Source organism: Micromys minutus (assembly GCF_963924665.1).
Source record: "Micromys minutus genome assembly, chromosome: 6".
Lineage (NCBI taxonomy): Eukaryota > Metazoa > Chordata > Mammalia > Rodentia > Muridae > Micromys > Micromys minutus.
In genome coordinates this window covers 2,125,921-2,150,951 of record NC_137975.1, presented here as the reverse complement: position 1 = coordinate 2,150,951, position 25,031 = coordinate 2,125,921, and the positions used below count along the sequence as shown (strand labels likewise).

At 40.6% G+C, this 25,031-nt stretch overlaps 1 protein-coding gene across 1 annotated transcript in view; it reads left to right on the top strand.

Annotated features, from left to right (window-relative positions):
* HMCN1 (hemicentin 1) overlaps positions 1-25,031 on the top strand; it is a gene marked incomplete at its 3' end in the record, with an annotated part of 402,129 nt that overhangs the window by 94,834 nt on the left and 282,264 nt on the right. Inside the window, exon 2 of the mRNA XM_080917798.1 lies at positions 8,466-8,536. Coding sequence (XP_080773924.1) covers positions 8,466-8,536 — 71 coding nt within the window. The remainder of the gene's footprint in view (positions 1-8,465; positions 8,537-25,031) is intronic.

The following is a 25,031-nucleotide window of genomic DNA, read 5'->3' as shown; positions in this document are numbered from 1 at the left end:
GCTTCCCACACCTAACAGCCACCCATGGCCAACAGCTCCTCAGCAAGGCGTGAGACTTTGTGAGCCCTTCCCCATTTATGTTGGGAGTTTGACCGGCTAGGTGTTGCACTGGTCTTAGGAATGCTGTTGCAGCTGGTCTGGATATCAGATGTCCTTGTCACAGTTGTAGAACTCCCATTCATGACTGCAAAAGCAACTCCTGGCTCTTACCATCTTTCCACCTGTTCTTTCATGGTGACCCCTGTCCTGAGAGGACATTTATGGCTATGAACTCCACGGTCTCTGGTTCTCTGCCCTGTAACCTGCTTGTGAGTGAATCTCAACAGAGCAATTAAAACTTTTAAATGAATTCCAATAATGTTTGAAAAAGAAAAGATTGGCCTCAATGAAATTTTATCTATTCAAAGAAACCAATGACCGCAAAGAGGCAGCCTTTATGGGAGAACGCTAGATCCTGTATGGGACAGCAGATTAAAATACGGGATCTACATAAACTCCTAAAACTCAACAAGAAAACACTGCTTGGATCAGAAATTTGCAGTGTTCAATAGGACATTTAAAAAGATCCTCAGCATCCAGCCGTGAGGGAAATCAATGTGAAAGGAGCTACGGAGGGATGGCGGCACACGGGAGAACGGCTAATGTACCGAAAAGAGCAGCAGCGGCAGCAACCACTCTTAAAGGCAGTTTGGGAAGCTGGAAAATTTGTGCCTATTGATTAAAAAGTAAAACTTGGCAGCATTGAAGAAAATCATCAGTCCTTTTAAAAACAAGGAAAAACAGAATTTCCATGTGATTCAGCAATTCCATCTTTTTATGAAATCTCCATCTCCCTCCCCTCTCTTCCTTTCCTTTCCTTTTTCCTTTCCTTTCCTTTCCTTTCCTTTCTTTTTCCTCCCTCTCCCTTCCTTCCTCTCTCTCCCCCCTCCTGCCCTCCCTCCCTCTCTTCTTTCTCTTTCTTTCTTTCTTTCTTTCTTTCTTTCTTTCTTTCTTTCTTTCTTTCTTTCCTTCCCTTCCTTCCTTCCTTCCTTCCTTCCTTTCTTTCTTTCTTTCTTTCTTTCTTTCTTTCTTTCTTTCTTTCTTTCTTTCTTTCTTTCCTTCTGTGAGACAGGGCTTCGGGCTTTGCTGTGCAGCCCAGGCTATCCTCAGATCTGAGTTCCTCATGCTTCATCATTAGTTTATACTTCAGTCTAACCTTCAAAGAATTAAGACAATGGTTCTACCAATGCCTGCAATTTCAGCATTTAATTCTGAGAATTTCAATATAATTTTACCAAAGTCACCCTTATTCTTTCCCCTAACTATCCCCATAACTCCCCATCTCATAATGTGTGTCTTGTTTTTATTAACCCACTGAATTCTTCTGTGCCCTCTCTCTGTAAATGTGTGGCCTTTAACAGAACAAGGTTAACCTCCCAGAAGCCTTCAGCTATCAGAAGGTCCTGAGTGTGAGGTAGTCTTGTGATCACCCTGTCCAGGTTGGAAAGTTTAATGCCTTGGTCTTGCGTGGACATCCACAGCTATGTTGATGAGTACAGAGGTCCTATAACGTTGAGAACAGTCACGCGCAGGTGCTCCTTGATCTCTGCCCCCTCTTCCACAGTGGTTCCTGAGCTTTGTGTGTGTGTGATCCAGATATCTCTTTTGTGGGGAGCCCACCACCCCCCACAGACATTCTCTGAAGTTAGACCGGTAGTGAGTTCCTGCATCAGTTTCAGTCCACTGCACAACGGAACTTCCCTAGTGAGGCCCGAGAGCCGTGCTAATCTACAGATGAAAGATACAAATTCGGAGTTTGGAAGTATGTGCATTTAGCGGGATAATAAGAATAGTCCTGAATCCTAATCAGCACATGGTTGGCCGACTCCAGAGCCTTTGGCATGACGTCATGCTGGTCATTATTGCAATATAAGAATGTTGACCAGGTTTTCCTTCAGCAACCTACACAGCACTCGTGCCGTGCAAACCAGCCCCATGAGAAAAGCTTCCTGGTTGGTATCGAGTTGATTTCTCATGTCCTGTGACAACAGTGGATAGTGTTGTAGACAACGGGTGGCTTACCCTCAGCTTCTGCTGGGAACCAAGCCACTCAAGGCGAGGTAACGCACCCCTGAGACTGGGCGTTTTAGTCGGTAACCTGTGGCTTCTGGGATGATTGTCATCCTCTGGATAATTCCAATGAAACCCTTTTACATGAATATTCAGGTGACAGGGAAACGAGAACAGGGAAAGAGACGCAGGGTGAGTAGGAAACTATGGCAAAGGCTAGGGTGGGGGAATAAATAATGCTAAACAGGCTTGAGAGATCCACAGTAGTACACGATCACGCACACACACACCCATATACATACACACTCATTCATGCATACACATACTCACTCATACACACATATATACAGTTACTTCTATACACACACACACTAACACAACACACACACATGCACACACTAACACAACACACACATGAGCACACACACACACTCATAATACAAACATTCACTCATATAACACAGTCATATGCATTCATAGAAAATAATTTAAAAATTTTAATTATGTAATTAAGAAACATGTCTTTATAATATAGATATCATATTTACGTTTTCTTGGGCATGGCATTTGTTTTATTGTGCTTTGATGTCATATTACCCTGATCTTAGTAGAAATGTTGTTTAATTGAATCTTATTAAGTAGCTGAATTAAAAATATCATGTTTTCCTGCTTCTCCTTACCAGCACACAGACATATTGGATGCTAAAGATCTAATTTCATGTTTAGGATTACACACAAAATGGAAAGTCTGTATTTTGTTACCGTTAAAAACTCCCACGGTTGCTTGTGCAAAAGCATTTGCTGATGCCCTGGCCCAAGTCCAACCTAAGCGATAACAGCCTGCTCTGTGCCTCGTCCTCCATGGCCACTGTGAAGGCATTCTTCTTCACTTCCTGTGCTAAAGAGCTGAGTTCGTTGGCTATTTTTTCCTACATCCTGTCGAGAAGCTCGGAGTAAATGAGCTGAACCAGCCTGTGCACGGTACGCACACCGTCTACAGTTCCATCGGATGCGTGCACGAGTCTCATCACACAGCGTGTTTGCCCAGTGGACGGCCTTCCAGGACAGCCACACAGAATGCCATTTGGTCGATGCTTGACACACTGTTGCTCATGAATTGTTCTGTCTCCCAATTTTATAAAAGGCACCAAATGTACATCACTCTGTGGCCAAAGCAGTCACGACGGGCCGTCCAGTGGGTCCCACAGTTGCCCTGCTAAGGAGAGGAGGTGTGGACTCAAACAATGAGTCCTGAAGTCGCCAGCTCAGCTCAAACAGCTCACATCAGCTCTGTTCTTGTCAGTTTGGTGCAGATCATGTAAGATGGTGCAGGACAGCAGTGGGGGGCTGGGAAGAGAGCAATGTACTTCCAACTGAGTATAATTATGGATCTGGTTTGCGCTGCGTCTCCCCAACAGGAAACATGACTTTTAAATTTTTATTCAGAAAACAATTTTGATGCTTTGAATACACACACACACACACACACACACATATGTATACATGTATATATATATATGCTAGCATTTAGATAATTTAGAATTGACTTGTATTAAATTGAGAAGACAGTCTTTAGAAAGTGGGTCAGTGGGTCAAAGGTGAGAGGAGACTTGAGGCAGCTGAGTTTGCTGTTTGTCACTCTGTTAACCTGACCTCTTCAGGCAGTCACTCCACTCCATCCCTTCCCCATTGTCTCTTCCTACGTTCCTTGTAACCCCCAGGCTCTCTCTGCCTTTCTGAGATTAAAGATGTTTCCTTTCTTTCTGTGTGTTGTCCGATTGTCTCTTACCAGATGCCAGCTCAGACTTCTTTCAAGATACTCTTATAGTAAGTCACAGCTAGAGCCTGGCTTTTAATTTGCTTTGGCATTATTCGCCACTTTCACCTTCTTTTTTGCGACTGTCAAAAGTTGAGGGGGAGACACCACAGGCCGAGTTTGCAGCGGTGAGAGTGGTACCCCGAAAGCAGGAAGGCAGACAGAGGCTCTCATCGCGGAACTGCTCCAAGTGAGTGGAAATGCTCTCAGGCCCGGACATCTGTGTGTGGAAAGGAAAAAGGAAGCTAGGCGCTGGATACTGATCTTGCCAAATGAAGCTGTGTGAGAAAATATTACATTGTGAATGTCTTTCCGTTATTTTCTCAAATAGGCCCCGAATCTCAGATTAGGAGAACAATGGCTGAGATGCTGGAACAAAATCCAGCGCCTTTGATAAAGCCCCAGGAAACAGGAAATAGCAAAATTATCGAGATGAGGCAAGTCCGTCTTAGAATTTAAGGCATTTTTTTTTTTTAAATCGAAAGAGCACTTCAGAATTGTGACACGTATCTTACAATCATATGTTCCCAGCATACTCTGTTTTTAAAATATTGGGTTTATCAACCACTTACTCAAAGTCTAAACACTGGTTACGTCAGACATGAGAGGTGTTCAGGTCATGATAAGTGTTACTGATCTTAGCTTAGCAAGGGGCCCGCAATGGACTCACTGAAAACTTAGCAGCTGGTCTTGCAATACTCTTGAGATTTACCTCTCTGGGCGTCCATGCTTAGGACGGGGGGACATAAAATGGTTTAAGAACCAGAGTCATGGCATCCATGCTGTTGCAGGTTTATGATGCTGTGGTCCTTCAGGAGGCTAAGCCACTACATCAGCACCATCCGTCTGCTCTGCCTACTGCAGGAGGCCTGCTGCAGGACTCTGAGGGAGACGCTGCACGTTACACGCTCTTACAAGTTTTAGCAGACACAGCCACTTACATGATTAACTATAAAGATGCACTGCAAGTTTCATGCATGGACTTTAAAAGAAAAAGACTCATATTAAAAAGGGTCTCCTTTGGCCTCTACTTTGAAATCTGGAGTCTTGACTTTTCGGGTGCGACTTCCCTTAGTTCCTGGTTTTGGAGCACAGTGACCAGTGGTCTCCTATGTGGTCTCCATCTGTCCTCACACCTGAGACCCTCCCATCCCAGCATCCCCAGTGCAGACTTTATAAGCAAGGCTGCCACTCAAGTCTCTTACTTCCTTCTCAACATAAAGTGCTTCCTCATAATTCTGTTTGTGTACTTGCCCGGCTGCAGCGTAGTCATAAGTCTACATTTCTCCCTTGCTTGTAGATTGTGAAGGATTGGAAGGCAAAGTATATGTTTGTTAACTGTCCAGCCGGCATTTGATCCTGGCATGCGCAGCAACTTTCCAGTGAGGTTTCTTTCCCAGCGTTTCATTTGTGTTCAATGACAACATTTACTAGGTAATGGAGGTAGTCTTCTATTGTTTATTGAGAATATCATGGCACATGATGCTAGAAGGGTTCTAGACATCCAACCAGGGATTCCAGGTATGACCCATCCCATCTAAGAGGCAGAGAAAGGGAAGACAGGATGAACCACGGTGCGCTCATTCCTAAAACACGTGCTCCTCACGAGAGGGGAAACGTGAGCGCCCAGGCTCATCCGTGTAGGAAATGTTGGCTGTCTTTACCTCTTTTGTTACCACTCAGAATTTCAGGTTCATCTTCTCTGACCCCCCAAGATTTCTGGTTTGTAGGGTAAAAGAGGAAACCATGGGACTTTTATCTCTCATGGAGCTCTTGTGAAATGGATGGTTACCTCATTGTAATTTTTGGATTCGGTTGAGTTTTCAGTGGACCCCTGAGATCTCCCGGACACTGAGATACCAACCAGGCAGCACACACCGCTGGTCCGAGGCCCCCAGCACATACAGAGAACTGCCTGCTCTGGCCTCCGTGAGAGGAGATCCATGTAACCCTGGAGAGACTTGAGGTCCCAGGGAGTGAGCAGGGCTGATGGGTGGGGTGGCAGGGTGGCCACAGGGGGGAGGAGGAATAGGATGTGGAACTGTGAGATAGCAGACCAGGATGGGGTAATGACTGGACTGTAAAAAAAAATAATAAAAGTAATAAAAATAGATAGATAAATAAAATTGCCATAAACATTAAGAAAGGAAACAACTATCAAATCAGCAGAGCAATCTAGAAGCGATCTCTGCAATTCTGCTAAACATGCACGTTTAGTCTTTCACTGTCTTTATTGCAGTCAAAAATTATTGTGGTGAAAATGAAGGACATTGGCGGAAAGGCAAAACGTTCAAGAGACTGGATTGAAAAAAGGCCCCACATCAAGAGGGGTGCACTGGGTCAGAGGAAGACCGTGGGGATGGAGAGAAAGACAGCAGACTCGTGCTAAGGGATGCTAACAGACTTTGAGGTTTGCATACCTAGGAAGGAAAACTTGGGTTGTCTTTGAGAGATCCCATGAAATTTTGTGAGCAGCAGAGACCACGTTCAGGCAGGAAGAGAGGACACAGCCATACCTGTCAAATATCACTGAATGCCTGGCAGGAAATGAAATCAACACAAGGGAGAAGGAAGGAGAAACTGCCCACGACCCACAGACGCTTAGCGAAGAGAGAGGCTGGAATGGGAGCCGGTGCTCTAAGGGAGGAGAGCTGTGGTTGCCAAGTCGTCCGTCCTATCGTTCAAGGTTTCAGATTTGGAAAGGATGCATCCAGCTGGAGGAATATGGCGGCTTGGCAAACTCTTCCCTCTCCCGAGCACTTCTCATAAATGATAAAAGATTTATCTCGGCTGTCCAGAGTAGTTTGCAAAAATGTTTATTAATGAGCTTCAGAGTGTCTCCTGATCTTGTTTGAAAACAGGTGTACATTTGACAGTCTCTGGGTAACTAAATGAATGCTAACCAGCCCTCTTCCTTTAATGGCACCTCTGACCCCGATTGTTAAAGACAAGCATGTATCCAGAACTACCCCCCCTTGTAGCTTTAGAGGGACTGCTTTTGTAAACTACATTCCTTATTCCTCCCCCCTTTATTCTTATGTAGTTCCACCCCTATCTTCTTTGTCTCTCTTTTTACATTCTAGAAGGACTTTAGTCATATGCCATGCAGGAACAGAACGTTGGCTTGTCAGTGCTGATGACAATTCATCTGTCAGGGTGTAGCTGTTTGGCGTGGCCAGTCGCTGTTTTGCATTCCTTTGCAAAGTATGCCTTTGTTTAGTCTTGAGGGAATAGGCTTCCCTCGTTTTTCCATACATGGTTAATGGCCACTCTGCTTTGTATGGAATGCAGGTCTTTGCATTTTCACACAGTCCAGCCTGGCCGCTCTCCATTCCCTTTGCAAATTTCGAGGGGTCTAATCTATATATTCTATAGAATCTTTAGGGAAGCCTAAAAGACATTTTAGCTTGTGCCATTTCTTAGGAACATGACACAAGTCCTGGCTGAGAAACTGTGTTCCTCTCCATTTTTTTCTCATTATTTTAAAAACTCTACAGTAGGCTTTTGAGCCATGTGTAGCAAGGCCTGGCTAATTAGGGATTATCCTTTGAAGTATAATTTTCAATATGCTTCTGAAACTGGACCATCTTTATAAAAGCTAATTGTTGAGACTTTTTATAGTTTGTTGTTGTTGGTGTTTGGTGGTGGTGGTGGTGGTGTTGTCACTGCATGCTATAATATCTTCCTCACATAAAGTATAAAACTTTTCCTCTACTCTAACAATTGAAATATCGTTCTACATGATACCCAGATGAATTTTAATATTACTACTCAAATATGTGGATGAGTTCTCACAAAGGTGAATGAAGTCTGTATATGGGCACTTTCAATTATGTGTTTAAAAGAGCTTTTTTTTTAAAGACTGAACTTTGGGCACTAAAAATATTTGTTACAATGCCAAAAATAATGTGTGTGCACACATATGTTGCATCTGTGTGCGTGAATATTCATGTACACGAGTGTTTGTAACTATCTCAGTACTAGCTGCTGTCCAGATTGCTTCTCTTCCCTTCCCTTAAATCACAAGTCACAGTTTTGCATGGGAGGCAGCTGTCCTGAGTCGCTGCTGGCAGAGGTGCTGGCTTGGTCAGTACCTTCCTGACGGGTTAGAGGAAGCAGCTCAGTTCTGAAGGTATCCAAGTCCATTCAGGAGTGTCCACAATGTGACCTAGCTATCCCCAACACAGGGGAAGGCGTCATGAAAAGGATTTTGTTTGCCTGGCTAATGCCTTTGTAACTGTGCCTCTCAAAGGTGTTAAGAAAACTTGTATGCTGGGTGGTAAATGCTCATTTTTCTCTTCTCTCCCTTCCCCCTTTTGTTTAGCAGTGAATTTTCTTCTGAAATTAAAAGGAACTAGATCTGAAATCTTGTGGCATTTCTGACCACATCCTGGGTTTCCTAAGGATAAAAATGTACTGTTTTAGACATGCACAATTCATAGTGACTTATGAACTATCTCTCACTGAGCCCTTAACATTTCCCTGTTGTTAATCAGCAATTATATACTACATAGAAAAAAGGCATTTGTAAACATAATAAAGTTTTAAAGTGATGATTACTGATGATTGATCCATGGCTTTTCTTTTTAAATCTCCACAGAAATTGGTCCAGTGACAATTACCACAGATCCGAAAAAATTTCAGTATGAACTGAGAGAACTGTATGTTCAGGTGAGTGAAATGGGAAATCGCTTATCTTTGGCTGGCTTTCTTCATTTTTTAATAATCTGAAGTCTCTCAAGGGACTCAAGAAATGACATGTTCTCCCCTCCACCATGTTTAGCATGAATCAAGCAATAGATACAGAACACGATGTAGTAAGTTCATTTGGGCAGCACATACAACCACCTTTGCCCTGTACCCAAGAGCTGAGAAGTTCTGAACAAGGCTCTCCAGCTTCTTTATAGAAAGCATTTGCTGAGTCCCGTCCTACACATGCGCCCTTCCTTTCTCACGATGTAGAAATATGTAGCCATATAATATCCAAGGTATACAAAGAACTCAAGAAGGTAGACTCCAGAGAATCAAACAATCCTATTAAAAAATGGGGTATAGAGCTAAACAAAAAGTTCTAAATCGAAGAATATCTAATGGCTGAAAAGCATCTAAGGAAGTGCTCGACATCATTAGCCATTAGGGAAATGCAAATCAAAACAACCCTGAGATTCCACCTCACACCAGTCAGAATGGCCAAGGTCCAAAACTCAGATGACAGCAGATGCTGGCGAGGTTGTGGAGAAAGAGGAACACTTCTCCACTGTTGGTGGGGTTGTAAACTGGTACAACCACTCTGGAAATCAGTTTGGTGATTCCTCAGAAAATTGGACATAGTACTACCTGAAGACTCAGTTATTCCACTTCTGGGCATATACCCCAGAAACGCTCCAACATACAACAAAGACACATGCACCACAATGTTCATAGCAGGCCTATTTATAATAGTCAGAAGCTGGAAAGAACCCAGATGTTCTTCAGTTGATGAATGGATACAAAAATTGTGGTACATTTACACAATGGAGTACTACTCAGCTATAAGAAACAATGACTTTATGAAATTCTTAAGAAAATGCATGCAATTAGAGAATATCATCCTGAGTGAGATAACCCAGTCACAAAAGATCAGACATAATATGCAGTCACTGATAATTGGATACTAACCCCAGAAAGCTCTGAACACCCCAGAAACAATTCACAGACTATATGAAGTTGAAGAAAAACAAAAACAAAAAAATAAAAAAAGAAAAATCATTAAGTTTAATCTTTACACAGCAAGAAAATTTGACTATTTCCAGGTTACATCTTGTTTTACATGTACTTTATGCTCATTGTAACTAGTAAGATTTTAATGCATACTATCAAACCTTTAAAAAAATCAAGTACTGATAAAAATGTATTCATGTACTTTTATGCAAAATGCTTTTAAAATCTGTACATTTATCTGTTTTTTAAAATAAAGTTGTTCAATTGAAAGAAAAAAAGAAACACGTAGCTGAGGAAATTAGGACTCCCCTTCCTCTAAAGTGAGACTCGTGAGAATTCCTTGTACATTTATCCAAACCTGGCCCTTAGTCGTTGGTCTCCGACCCCTGTTTTCACGGTTGTAAAGGCTGCTATGGTGTTACTATCACCCAACTAAACATCTGATTCATTGTTAATACACCCCTTACTTACCTCTTAGGCTAATGTTCCTAAGTTATTTCTTTAAAACTTTATACATCTCTTTAAAATCAGCTGAGTTTATCTCTCCGGACACAATTCTAATCCCAGTAATTACTGGTCCGCAGCAACAGAGAAAAGAACCTTTGGGATGCTTTTGAATTTGTTCCTCCTCTGACTTTTCAGACTTGAATCTGTAGGTGGAAGTCTCATAACACATCTCTGAACATTTCTGCATAACGCTGTTGCTGACCTCAGTAAATACTCTCCGTGGGATGGGACGACTGAGACCTGTCTACCTCTCATCCGTTTCTTGGACCACTCTTGTCCCCGGGCTCTGTGTTCTGCCCCGGGGGACTTGCATCTACACTCCCTGGAACTGTGTTCTCCCCCATCTCCCAGGGCACACTGTGTGCAGGAGCTTCCTGTCTTTCCACTCCTTCTCTTCTGCACTCCCTTAACAGAATTTAAAATCTTTAAAGCCCTAGTTTGATCTTCAGTGTGATCTCTCCAGAGAGTCCTGCTCTGTCCTCTAGGTTTATTGTAAACTCTTCGTCATAGAGAAGCTGTCATAGGTACATGGGAGGATCATGTTTGACATTGTATGTATGCATCATACACTGTTAAACCCTCTGAGGGAGATGCTGGCGTGTAGCGGATGCTCATATGTGAATGCAAACGGAGTGATAATTAGCTAAGCCAGAACAGGCACATGAGTGCAGGTCAGACTGCAGTTTGAACGATAATGTTTAGTGAGTTGCAGTGTTAGGTCTACAGCTTGGTTGGGAACTGAGGTTGCTTCTGTTTGTGCATGTCTTGGTGTGCACACGGAACTGAGTTCTAGTTAGTGAAGACACAGATGAACCTGCATAAGCACCTCTTGACTCTCATCACCTTTCCTGTCAGTCATCTGCCACCCTTCTGTCCTTATAGCACTTTGTGGAACAGTCATCAACTTGCTGTTTAACATGTAGCCACTTTTCCCCCTCCCTTAGAACTGAAGAATCTTTAGTGTTGAGATTCTCTGACGGAAAAAAGTCAGTAGAGAATTGTTTCTCCCGTTAAGGGACCATCGCTGGAGGGATTCCATTTCCTTGGCTGAAGTCTCTACATTTACCTATTGTACTGTGACCCCCTGAGCACCAGAGCCTTGTGGCTCTCAGGGTGCCTGCGCTTCATCTGGGGGAGGGGTTTAAATAGTTGTTCGATAAATGACTTATTCGCTTTTTTTAAAGAGCATGAGCAGCAACATTCTATCAAAACGATTTAAAGTCAATGGTGCAAAGATACCTTAAAAACCCAATCTCGGTTTTCGAGAGATCGTTGAGACCCAGAAAGGACACTTAAGGGAGATTTCAGGCCCAGGACCTATTAGCAAGAGATTTTCAGTATTTTGCTTATTCTTCCATAAGAATACAGCTGAACTCTCTTCACACAAGTCTGAAGAGCCTGAAAATAGCTGCATTCCAGATGAGACCTGGCACCCTCTGCCGTTTCCTGCCCCTCCCCTCTTGTGTTTGAAGGAACTTCAGGGAGTGTCTGTATCTCCCCGTGCCATTTGTCTCCAGGGTGAAGGATCCTGCTTCCTGACTCACACCCGGTTGACTCTCTTGGCAGAGTTCTTCCCCCAGATCCTCTGGAATTGAATTTGATGCAGTCAGTATGTAGGGTCGTTTGACTTTTACCTCCAAAAAGACAAAACAGAACAAAAGCAAGCACGAGTCTCCTGGAAGTGGAACTGTGTTCATGTCTCTAGACATTTGCGCTGGGCGAGGCACATCTAATTAATTATTATTTATTGCTGTCTTGTTTTGGCTTTCTGTTGTCATAAGATCCACAAGGGCTCACTTGGAACATCTTGTTGAGAAAGAAATCAGATATTCAGTTGTTCCTACCATTCAACACTCAGTGCTATTACACACATCAAGAGACCATGGGAGTCTTCTAATTCCAACCTTTCTAGTGAATGCTTCTCTTTTCAATTAAAGCAAACAATTTTCTTAACTCTAGACTGCATTAACACTTCATATATAACATAAAAAGTATACACTGTTTCTTCTTTGTGTGGAGAATGTTGTATTGTTTCATAAATTAGTCTAAGTAACTAAGTATGTTATGTATTTCATAAAATTTTCATAAAGAATAAAAGATTTTTGGGGGTTATTATATTTTTCTGACGTTTCTGACATGCCTGCCCCCCACAAAATCACTGTAGTCAAGTGCAGCAAGGAATATTGATCTCTTAGAACTTAACTTGGACTTGTGTGAAAGCAAACATCTAAAATATTTTTCACATTTAAATTGCTTTTTAAAAATAAGAAAAGAGAACTCTGTTTGAAGTGCATTAAATACTTGTCCACTAACATTGCCTCTGTTTTAGTTTATTTCCCCATTGAGAAATGGAATGAAAAAACTAATCTAAACATTTCTAAGAAAAAAGACAGACGTTACTACACTGAAATCATTATGTTGATTGCGTATTTACACTTGTATTTGATTTCTTTTCATCTGGTTGACAGAGAAGTTAAGTTGACAGACAAAGGAACTTTCTCTCTGGGGAAAAGAAGGAAAGACAAAAGACAACCAATGGTATTCAGCTCACTCAGGGCTTGGCAATTAATAAAGCTATAAATATGTAGGAAAGAGGGCTGCCTGGGGTCACATTCCTCATGAGAAATTATAAAGCCTGTTGAGTTTTAGGAAAAAAAATTACTGGCACTAATATGCGTCTAAGTATTTTATTCAAATGTTTTAAAGAACAAAAAACACATTAGTCAAACACTTGAAATACCAAAAAGAATATTCCACAAAAAATAATAACTGAGCGGCACGTACAACCTTTGTATAAAGTGTTGATCTCCAAAAATGCAAAGCTCTCCATAGAACTTAATCTTTCTTCGTGATATTTAGTGGCATTGACTTAAAAACAAAAGCGCTCAAAAGTGCACTGGACAAAGATGTTCACACAGCAATAGGACAGAACTTTAGGAAGGTCAGGCTGGGGCTAATTTCTCCAAGTCTTTAACTGAAGCAGAGGAATGAACATAAAAACCTGAGAGCAGCAGACGGTGGGGGAGGGGAGAGGGAGGAGGCGGGGACTGTTTCCTTGTCCCAGGAGAGTGGCCAATGCTAACATTCTCTGCTCACACAGACCATGAGGCTGTACGGATAAATGAGCTAAAGTGTTCACGAGTGGAGACCAAGATAATACCAACTCTAGCAGGATTTGCTGTACCAGACAAATCACGCAGCTGTGAGCAAGTGCACTTCCTACCTCTAGACTCATTATTGAAAAATAACAAGACACCAAATAAAAAAGAAAAAGAAGACTTGGCTCAAAAAAAGAGAGAAGGGCTATACATCTCTGTAGATGTAGATGTGTAAATGTCTAAAAGATTTTATTCTTAGACTTGGTGCTACACCTTATATATAGCATTTTGTGTAATATGTAATACTTATACTAATAATTTTATATTACACACAATATTTCATATTAATATTTTTATTTTAGTAGACAATATATTCTATATATTTCATGTTAATATATTATGGATTTGTTTATGTTATTAATATATGGTATATATCACATATAATATACAATACATTATGCAATATAGGTTGCATTATAGTTTTTAATTCTAACATACATTTGAACTATGTTTCTTATATAATTACTACATATAAATATATCAATATATTTACATCCATACGTTTTTATAAAATATAGATCCTAAAAAAGAATGGCCTGTAACTGATTGTTTAATTTGAGGAAAACAATTTGGTTAAGAAGTTCAATTTTTAATGCTTGTGTGCCTGTGTCATACATATATTCTTACAAATGGGTAACAGCAGTGTGGTTATGTTAAGTGGCATGATTCATTTAGTTCCCCAAGGTTGATCTCATACACTGTATATATGTGTACACATGTATCTCTCTCTGTGTGTATGTGTGCTTAAATATGTACATTATATATGCATGTGTACACGTATGATGTATGTAAGAATAATGAAAGACATGGCATCCAAGAATCTAACAGGCAACAGGTTGCAGGTGCACGGGAAGATTTAGAGGAGGAAAAGGAAGGGAAATGATATCATTACATTATAAGTTCAAGAAATTGTCAACTAAAACCAAAATTAATCAGGGGCTTTAATGCTCAAGTCAGGCCTACATCTTTCTATAGCTTTCCTCACAAGTGCTTCAAATGACCTTGTCAATCCAATTAACGCATTTCAGAACTTCTCTTTCATTTTAGTTCAAAGCAGAAAAAGAGATAATTGAAGACAGATGGACTTTGAGGATGACCTGATCCTTATCACAATGAATTTACTTCTCAATTATTTTTACCTCAATTCCTGTTGGCTAACTTCTCTTGAGTAATTAGCTCACCTAAAATTACTGTGCAGAAAATGACAAAATTAGTTATAATTAGAACGTTTCTCTTTCTCCTTAAATTAAAGGGGCAAAGTTTATTTAAGAGTGACTACAGTTAAATTTTCTATAGTGGGATGATGAAGAAGATGATGATGATGGTGATGATGATGGTGATGGTGATGATGATGATGATGGTGATGATGATGGTGATGATGATGATGATGATGGTGATGGTGATGATGATGATGATGGTGATGGTGATGATGATGGTGATGGTGATGATGATGGTGATGGTGATGATGATGTTGATTATGGTGATGATGGTGATGATGATGGTGATGGTGGTGATGATGATTATGATGGTGATGATGGTGATGTTGATGATGGTGATGATGGTGATGATGAAGGTGATAGTGATGATGGTGATGTTGATGATGGTGATGATGTTGATGATGGTGATGATGTTGATGATGGTGATGATGAAGGTGGTGATGAAAATTTTAGTATTTTACAACTTTTCTGTGGTCAAATGAAACACCCTAACAGGTGCTGTGCTTCTTTGATTTTTTTGTTGGAGTATCTAAAAGGGTAACAGTTCCTTGAGGAATAGGTACCATGTGTCAAGAGTGAAGGAGAGAGACTGAGAGAGAGGTGGCCACCAATGGAAATGTGTGACTCCTCCTTAGCTACCCGTTCTGGTACCCTTTCCAGAACTAAATGAATTATTGATTTATTAATGACCTTCTGGGTTCACATTGAAGGACAAAAATTCTAGAAGTATATTCTGCCTGTTTAGGAAGCAGAGTATGCAAATGGCTGGGGGAGGGTAGGTGTGAGTCACAATGGGAGGTTTCGTGATCTCTTGTTCAAGTAGCACTTGTGTGAGTCTGTTTTTAAACATCACCACGTGACACACTGCAAAACAAACACTCAGGCTCCAGGTAAAAATACTGCACTAACCTACACTGCCTTAGTTCATACGTGCCGCTCAGCCCACCAAGGGGCTGTCTGTTCCCCACAGTGATTTGCAGACCTGCTTCTGTTTGGCTTTAGGTAATGCCTGGAAGTCAAAAAACGCTTCCTTGTGACGTGTTTACTAGCGTGAAATAAGTTTCTCCTAATAAAATAGATATAAAGGAAAATCAAGAGTATTTTTCTTCAGTCTAAATAGATCAGAAACAATTATTTCTATGAGAGGCATTTATTTTTACTTCTTGGGTCTGGAGACGAGTTGAAGATAAATTTTAGAGTCTTAGAATTAAAACTGACTTTGAATATTGCCTTTGAATTTACTCTGACAAATGCTTGACTCTTTTCCAAAGTACTATGAGACCCAAACAGTTCTGGCCAGGGACTGGAGGCCTGGCCTGTCAGAAGGTGATACTGGGACCTGCATCTGGCCACATCTGGGGCCTCTGCACACACTAGATCCCTGTATCTGCTCTTTGGCAGACATCACGTTAGTGAGTAGTGGTTTAGTCATCAGCTCGGTCCCTTGGGTTTCCGCACATAAACTTTTAAACCCAAGGCTCCCTCTTTCTTTGTATGTGTTGATTTTTAATAATCCTCATTTGTCTACTGTGACGTCTCTGTGGTCTCCTTTTGAGGGACTGTATTTACCGGATATGTAATGACCATAAGCCCTGCCCATATAAAACTTCCTCATGTGAAATTTTCATGTATTATAAACATTTTATTAATAAAATGTATTGTACTAATGCATCTTTACAAAGCCACAAACATAAGAATATAAACCTATTTATTATCACCGTAGAGAAAAGGAGTCAGTACTATAATCTTTGCTGACTGGTGTGTAACAGAAGAGTTAGCAAGTACTACAGAACACTAAACAGGGCTCTAGCAGTTCCTGGCGCAGCCCCCGCGGAGTGGGACCCTGGGGGCCAGTAACAAGGGAAACTTTTTATTATTTACCGCACATGAGTATTGAAGCAGAAGGAAGAGAGCCTTTGAGAGACAGGTAGAAGCAGGAGGCAGGGCGTGGGGAGACAGCTGGGTCTCCAGAGCAGGTTTTGGCGCACCGAATGGTGGTTGCAGGGGCCACACAATTTCTGCCCGCCTGCCTTCCGTGTCCTGTCTTCTGAGAACCCGCGGCCATTAGGCAGCGGGACTGAGCAGCCAGTGCTCGCAGAGAGAAGAGTTGACTGTAAGACAGCACCGAATCCTTGAAAAACAGAGAGGGATTTTATTTTATAACTAGTAGTTATAGCCAGGGAGGGAGGGAGTTTCTGAGGACAATGCTGGGAACACGGAGATATCACTTGCCAGCTTCACGCGTTGCTGCGGGGTAGCCTGTGTATATGTGCCTTCTGGAATTAGATGGCGTCAGGGGTGTGTACATTGTACTTGGCAGCCTCCGTGACACTGGCTTCTTCAGTTTCTGCCCGAACTCTAGTGAATCATGAAGAAGTTTCTGAATTGTGGGAACACTAGAATGCATGATTTTCTCAATTCCCTTTAAAGATGCTGGGTCCTTGAAACATCTTATATTCTTTATTGATTGTTTGAGTTGTAACAAACTGAACGGCTTCTGGGACTCAGCAAACAAAGCTCCCATTGCAGTAAATATTAAAAAAATAAATGGTTAATCTCTCTATCGGCCCTGAGGTCTCACTCCTCGGCCCGACCTCTGTTGCTTGGCCCGAGCCACTCAGTCCGAGCCACCTCCACGGCCCAACCTTGTCTTCTCGGGCAACTCCCTTCCCTTGGCGGTCTTCCTCTGCCAGTCTTCCACCTCCGTCCCCCCGGGGATGGGGTGGGGTGGGTTCATTTACCCCAAAACTCAACACAAATACAGCTCCACTGCCCGATCGATTTTCATACAGGTTTATATATTCAACTCTCAATCCACAAACCCTCTACACAACAAGACTGCATCAAATAGACAAAAAAATACAAACTGCACTTCTATATGAGATATTAGACCTGTAAAATCATTAATGTTCATAGCTATTTAATGCCAATCAACCCCACCTGGGTCTAGCTGGTCCTTGGGAACCTCCATGTTGCGACAACCTCCAGCCTCCTCTGACCTTTCAGACCTCTCCTCTCTCCACCTCCCTCGTCCCACCCAGTCACTGGCTTTCCTTTATTTTACTAATTAAAATGGGAAGGTTCAGATGAAGTCACCTCAGGAGTATGTAACTAGGTAGCCCTTCTTGGGGAAGTAGAATTAACATTAAAATACAAACACCTTCAGGAAAATCTATATTTCCTCCTTTTTGTTCAGTTAAAAAGTTTTTTTTTCAACTGTAAGATGAATATAACTTTTTACAATTTATAAAGTATAAGACAGCCTTAACAACTAAATAAAGCACTCTTTTATCTATCTTGAAAGGCTATAATTTTATATCTGACTTATAGCTCGGTTTTAGATTGTATGTCATCTGGAAATCATCTTTTGAGATCTATATTAACTTTCTAAATGCCAAACTGGTCTGGCTAAGAAGCTACCAGTCTTCAACAACATCGGAAATCTCAGAATGACTAATATTTCCTGATGATGAGAAGCACGAAACACAGCTTCCAAAACTAGCCAGTATATAGAGACTGCTGCTGATCACGTGGACAGTCCTACCTCCGTCAAAACATTGGAGCATCAGTCTTCAGCCTTCTGTCTCTGGATCATATCTGACAGACCTTTTTAATGCAGAAATCTGAAGGGCTGATAATTTTGGCTTGGCAAAGATTATCAGTCGACTATCCCGCAAAAGTGTCCCTTTCTGGACGGTATTGTCTGTAGATGGATGAGGCAATTCTTGCCAAGTGGCTTTCTCACCACAACTGGAGTAACTCTATTGATGCTCAATTTCTTCTTAGAATCTAAGAAGAGGTGCTGCCTTGACTACTCTTGGCTATCTTAAATTGAAATTGTCCTTTTTTTAAAAAGCACCTTTAATGACTCAGAACAATGAGCTTATTATCTAGCCCTCAACTAGCATTGTTTAACCAACCAAACACAATGTTTAAACTTTAAATCTGTATCAATTCAACTTTTAGTACTGTAAAGATTATAACTTTAACTTTGTATCAATTAAAAAGATTCTTACTAATGAAGATATGACTTTATCTTAGTTACCAAAATAGAATTATGGCTGTATAATCAAATTTGGCTAATTTCTCCTTGTATGATTATGACCATTTCTAATTTTTTTTTTATAAAAACAACCTTATGATGACCACTGTCAGCCCCCCAAAGTCCAGGGAATCGGGCAATGACTCATCTTAAGCTTCTTCAAGCTGAATGTATGAGCATTGAAAATTTAGAAGTGGGGAGGAGAATGCAGAAGCCAGACAGGCCTCAAGAGGAAAACAACTGTGGTTGTTCTCTGGTGTCTGGAATCAGGCCAGTTCAGCATTCTGATGACAAGCTTTATCATAGTTGTACATTCTGAAACATAGATAAAACTCAACAAAAAACATTTTAGTATCAAGAAATAATTTGTTTGATCTTTTTTAATTTAGTTTTTCAGGTGGTCTACCTCTATCAAATCTAATCCAATAACTGTGGAAGGCACATAGAGCCAAATCACACTTTTTAAAAATGCAAAGACTAAACCTTTCTCCCAAAATAGTGTGTCCTTTAGTTGGCAACCACAGTATCTTGTATCTTATATTCGCTCCCACAGAAATAATATAAGCACAAAACTCAACATCATATCTATTTCTAAACAATGTAAACAATGAAGATAATTATTATAAAGTCTCGCTAGCCGGCATCTGACGAGCCACTCGGCCTTAGCGGGATAATTCACAAAACAAACTACTATCACTTACAAATCAATAAGTAAGCAATGTGTAAAACCAAGACCTTAGCTTATGTATTTTGACCTGTCTACCTCTCAATCTGGGGCACCAGATCTGTAATTATTTATAACTTCCCCAATATATGTCTGCGTGTGCTCTCTGTGGCACAGATCAATGAGAAACCTTTAACCAGTGAAAATCAGCACTCTCTCTCTTGGAGTCAGTGACTAATTTTTCTATTTACTTTTGAACCAACATTTTATACAACTTACCATAAGAGCTCCACAGAGTTGTAGGATCACTTGCTCATCTCGTCAGTTACGTTCTTGACTGACAGGTGAAAACCCAAAGGCAAGGAGATGATGGTTGTTGCTTAAGGCATCCAGCTCAAAGGTCCCTCACTGAGGCTTTAATTTGGAACCCATCTTATTTAAATTTATGTCATCATTATGTGTAGCAAAGGGTGACATTTTCCTCCCCTGTGCATGTGACATGTATTACTATGATTTGGGAACTCTGAGGCTTGGATTCTGAAATACCCTCCTTGTCTCTGAGAACATCTTTGTGCATATTTACACACACACACACACACAAAGAAATGAGGAGCAGCACACATGTTTGTAAATGCCACAATTGTTCTGATTTATTTTAGCCTTGCTTTAAACATAGGTTAAAATTAGATTCAATATAACCCAATCTTTTCCACATGTACATTATTTTCTCTTGGTCTACAGTCAGTGGCAGCATTTATAACTGAGGCATCTAAAATATTGATAAATTGAAACTGAGTTTCATATCTCAGTTTTTCGTGGAAAGAGTAAAGTGGAGAACTGAGACCTTTTCATGTGGATTCTGTGTCAGGGGACTCTAGCCTGGCTTTGAGACCAGGCTCAAATCCAACAGAACACAATCCTGTTAGAACAAGAGTAATCACGGGAATTCCACCACAAAGTTCTTTGAGCTGAACATGGTGACGCAGGACTGTAAATCCAAATGTTACCAAGGCACAGAATATGAGTCAGAGGACGGCTGGGGCCATACAGCAAGAGTCTGGTCTTAACATGGGTTATGTTGGAGTTTGTCAGTTTCTGACAACTTTGAGGTGGATGTCCTGAATGAGCATGAGAAGGAGAGCAGTGTGGGACCGCTCTGTCTCGTTCTTACCGCTCTGTCTCATTCTTACCGCTCTGTCTCATTCTTACCGCTCCTGTCATGTCCTTCAGCCCTTCTTGTCATAACATCTCTCCCTTAGGGTTTGGAGAGAGCCCTCAAATTGCTCTAACTCCTAGGAGTTCAAAGGTTAAGTTTATTTCTGTGTTCTCCCCACTCTGTCTTGTATTTAGAAAAGACAGCAAGACAGTCTGGGTTTTATCGCTTCCTCCACTGATAAGGTTTCCCTTCATTGTATCCTCTCGCTTTGCAGGAATTCACTATTGAACACAATTATCATTGGAACTCTGAGGCCATAGTCTGTTACTGTGAAAAGGTCCCATACCTCTAATCTTTCTCAGTAAATATTTTTACATCTGAAGTATCTTCTGCAACTTAGCACACTGGAGCAATCTGTAGGCCTGGAAAGATAAAATGTGTCCAGGAAGACTGAGCCGGAATTCGCTACCGACATTGACTACATATATTCAAAGTTCAGTGAGAAACACAGAAAGTTCATAAAATCAGACCCTTTATATTACATGTTTTGGGAATTGTTCAAATTGTTGTATTATGTAGTTCACCTTTACCTTAGCTTTAATCTGTGTAGGTGCGTGCCTCTGTGGTTTTAAGTGATATATTTAGGTTACATAATCATGGTTATTTCCTCCTGTTAAATATTAAACTTAACTGCATACCTAAGAAGAAAAGCAGGAGGGAAGAAAGACAAGAGGGAATCTCTCTCTCTCTCTCTCTCTCTCTCTCTCTCTCTCTCTCTCTCTCTCACACACACACACACACACACACACACACACACACACACCAAGAGACAGACAGATGACAGACATAGGCAAAGAGAGAAAGACAGGGGAGGAAGAGAAGGAGAAACAGCAAGAGAGCAAAGACAGAAAAAAAAAATTAAAGCTGCTTACAATAAACAGAAATATATGTGCAGGTATATGCAAATGCATGTATATTTCTATGTAAGCATATACACATATATTATATATTTTCTTTCCCCATTCATAATTAAAGAGCCACTTTTATTCTTGTACTTTAGAGGGTTCCTTCAGCTCTGCAAAGATACCACGTGGAATGAGAGTTTGATTTTGGAGGATGATCGGATACAATGCAGCAAGTGTGCCTGGAATTATCAGGATGTCTCTGTCTGTCTGTCTGTCTCTTTTTGTCTCCAACTCTCTCTCTCTCTTTGTGGGAAGAAGAGGGAAACAGGATATTTCAGCTTACATCTTGTAGTCCCTCATGAACAGAAGAAACTCAAGGCAAGAAACTGAAACTGGGAGGCAGGAGATGATGCTGGGAATAATCCTGCTGGCTTGCTCCCCATGATTTTCTCAGCCTGCTTTCTTATACAGCCTAGGACCACATGCCCAAGGGTGTCACAGCACACTGTTGGCTGAGCCCTCCCACACCATTCATCAAAAAAACACTCCGTAGAGTTTTCTAGAAGCTAATGCGATCCTTATTCACATTTTTATGACCTTCAACTTCTAAATTTGTACATAGGAAAGACTGAAGCAAACTATCACAAACTCTATATTTTGAGGCTCATTAACAAAAACACACAATTCTAATAACATTTTTCTTATCTAGTCTAAATTTAAGTATCAGAACTAAATTTAAGTATCAAAATATCATAGAAAACCTGTAAATTAGCCAGGTGATTAAATTTTACCTGTGTGTACAACACATATAAATACATACCTATCAAACTTTGCTTATAAGCTTATTGCCTCTATAAACTATAATTAAAGAAATTAATTACACCTAGTAAAGTAAAGCAATTTAAATTTGCCTTTGATAACTTTAAGAAGTTTTACCAAAGACTTGAAGGTCAACACCCCCACCTTTTAATTACTAGCCCAGAACAAAACATTCTTAATCAAGTCCAGCAGGCCATTCAAAGTGGTCCTAACAAAACACAGTGTCTGTGGGTTGATGTTAAGGTGACGCATGATTGGACAGTGGAGAAGTAGGAGGGGAAAAGGCTAGGAAAATGGAAGAGGGGGCGGAGATTCCAAGAGGAACGGAAACGGAGGCAGACTTTTATGTTTCTCTCAGCGCATGTCTTCATAAATAAGGTTGTTAAGAATGTTTTATAAGGGATGGGATTGTACAAGATCATTTGACTTATCTAGGTTGGTGAATTACATTCTATCTATTGGATCAGAATAGTTTGGTGTGTTCCTTGATGTGACTACTCAATTCAATTCAAAGGGTGTAGTGGTGGAACGCATAAAGCCCGACACAGAGTTGGGATGTATGTGTCTAAGGCTTGGCAACAACACGCCCAGGGGAAGTGAGTGAAAACAACAGGCCGGGGCGGTCGTGTCCACCCGGGACAGAAGCAGCAGGGGCGGTGGAGTGAACCGCGCCTGAGTTCATAGAGGTGTCATAGAGCGCCAAGTTAGAGATCCCTATAGCGCCAGACAGCCTCCAGGAGCCAGAAAAGCACAGGATAAAAGGTTAGCCATCATTTTAATAATTACCACAACAAGTGTTAAACTCATAGGCAGTTTTTTTAATCAGTGTGGCTATATGACTCAAAATAGGTGGAATGTGTCATTTAGTTATGTCATTAATTTTAAAAGCACTCTAATGTATATATGTGTGTGTGTGTGTGTATATACACTCTAATATATATATATGTGTGTGTGTGTGTGTATATATATAACTAAATCCACTCAAAATCTAGTTGCTAAGTTGTATTAAGCACATTCAGGAGCCACATCAGACTATTGTGGCCACTATTTTAGAGGAGAAATAAAGCAATTCCTTTGTAGGTATCTTGTTGGTCGTTATTAAAATTTGTCCGGACACAAAACTAAGGGGCCAGACAGAGGTTTAATGTGGATTTCACATTAATTTCTTTTGGGAAAAAAAAAAAACTTCATTTTTTTTTCTTTATGGAAACTATATTTACAATGAAATAGTTTTTCTGACCAGGGCTCATATAAACTCACAGAGACCCAGAGACCGAAGCAGCTAATTGCAGGGCCTACAACTCCTTTGGGCTTCCAGCTCAATATCTGTATGGGACTCCCGAGTGAGAAGGAGTGTATCTCTGATTCTTGTGTCTGCTCTTATGACTCTTCCTTGCATTGCGTGGCCTGGCCCAGTCTTCCTGCCATCTCTTTTGCTTCGTGGTATTATATTCTATGTTGTCATGTTTGCTTGCTATATCTTAGAGGCCCATTCTTTCCTGGCGAGAGACAGAGAGGGAGTAGATCTGGCAGGGAGAGGAAATGGGGAAGGACCAGGAAGTTTAAAGGGAGGGCAGCGTGAGCAGAATATTGTATGAGAAAATGATCTATTTTCAATAAAATAAACAGGGAAAAAAGGATGTGGGAAAACTGTGGTCTGCGTGCTTCTCATTTATCTATTATGGTATTTATCAAACTTTTCTGATATTAAGTCTTCTAATAAAATGTTAACAGAATCTACAACCAAAAAAAAATTATACCCACTGAACTTTGCCCCAGCCACAGCACAGTACAGCATACCTGCTTCTTGCTTTCTCTTCTCTTGGGCGACTGAAAGCTGTGCTTTGATGTCACAGGCTAAGGGACAAGGAAAGAGCTAGCTTCAAAATCACAGTGTGGCTTCTACTGAATACACAATACTCTCACCCCACTACAAAACAGAAGAGCTACAAATTAAGCTGTTACTAAGTTGCAGTTCATCTGTGTATGTTCACTAGCAACAAGGGTTCAAGAAAAGATGTTAGCATATTAGCCACATTTAGTCCAGTGAAGGCAGCAAGAAGCTTCTGGGAAATACAAAGGAGAGGGGTTGATTGCTTTCCACTTCATATATGAGCACACGCTGGTTAAATAAGCGAGGCACTAGGAACCCAATAGGAAAGGAAGTGCTGTGAGTTGAGGGCCGTCGGAACACACTCCAGAACTGGAGTTGATGAACTGAGTTCTGAGTGTTTGTGAGGAAAACAAGACAAGAGTCTTATGAGCTCAGTTTCTTTGAAACATGAAAGGATTCCTGGGATGTATTTTCCTGCTCCTCCCAGATAGGAATGAGATTACTTCAGATTATTCATTACAACTGGCCATTGTTATGTGTTTATATTCCTCTATGAAAAAAAAACATGGTTTCGCCATGCATGACTAATATAAATTGTCTCATGCTCAGAATAAAGTTGGCTACTGAATGAGAAAAAAAAAAAAAAAAAAAAAAAAAACAATGAAATAGTTTCCATAAGATATGAATTACTACTTAGCATTTACTTTAAATTTTCATTTAGATGAAAGCAGGAAGATAATAAAAAGATTGTACTTCTTGGCAATAGAGTGGCTCTATTACTTAAAACAATGTATAATTAACACATGCTATTGCAATATAATTAGTGTATGGAAACGTGAAAGTCAGAGAAATTTTTATTTTATTATAAAAATGCTCTTATATCCGGAGCAGAAAAAGTAAACTATAAATCTATTCTGATGTTGTGGGACTCAAAATATTTCTTTTACTAGATATTCCTAACTTTTCTGACTACCTGAGATTTTTTTTTTCCATTAGTTCTTACAGAAAAGCCAGACAACTGTCTTGAAGATCATGACATGAAGAAAGTTGAAGTTTTATAAAGAGAACAGTTTTCATTTGCAATGGGGGTTGAGCAGTTGGAACTTTGTCAATTCCTCATCTCTTTACAATAGTGTTTATTAGCTGACATTAAGCCTCATCCAC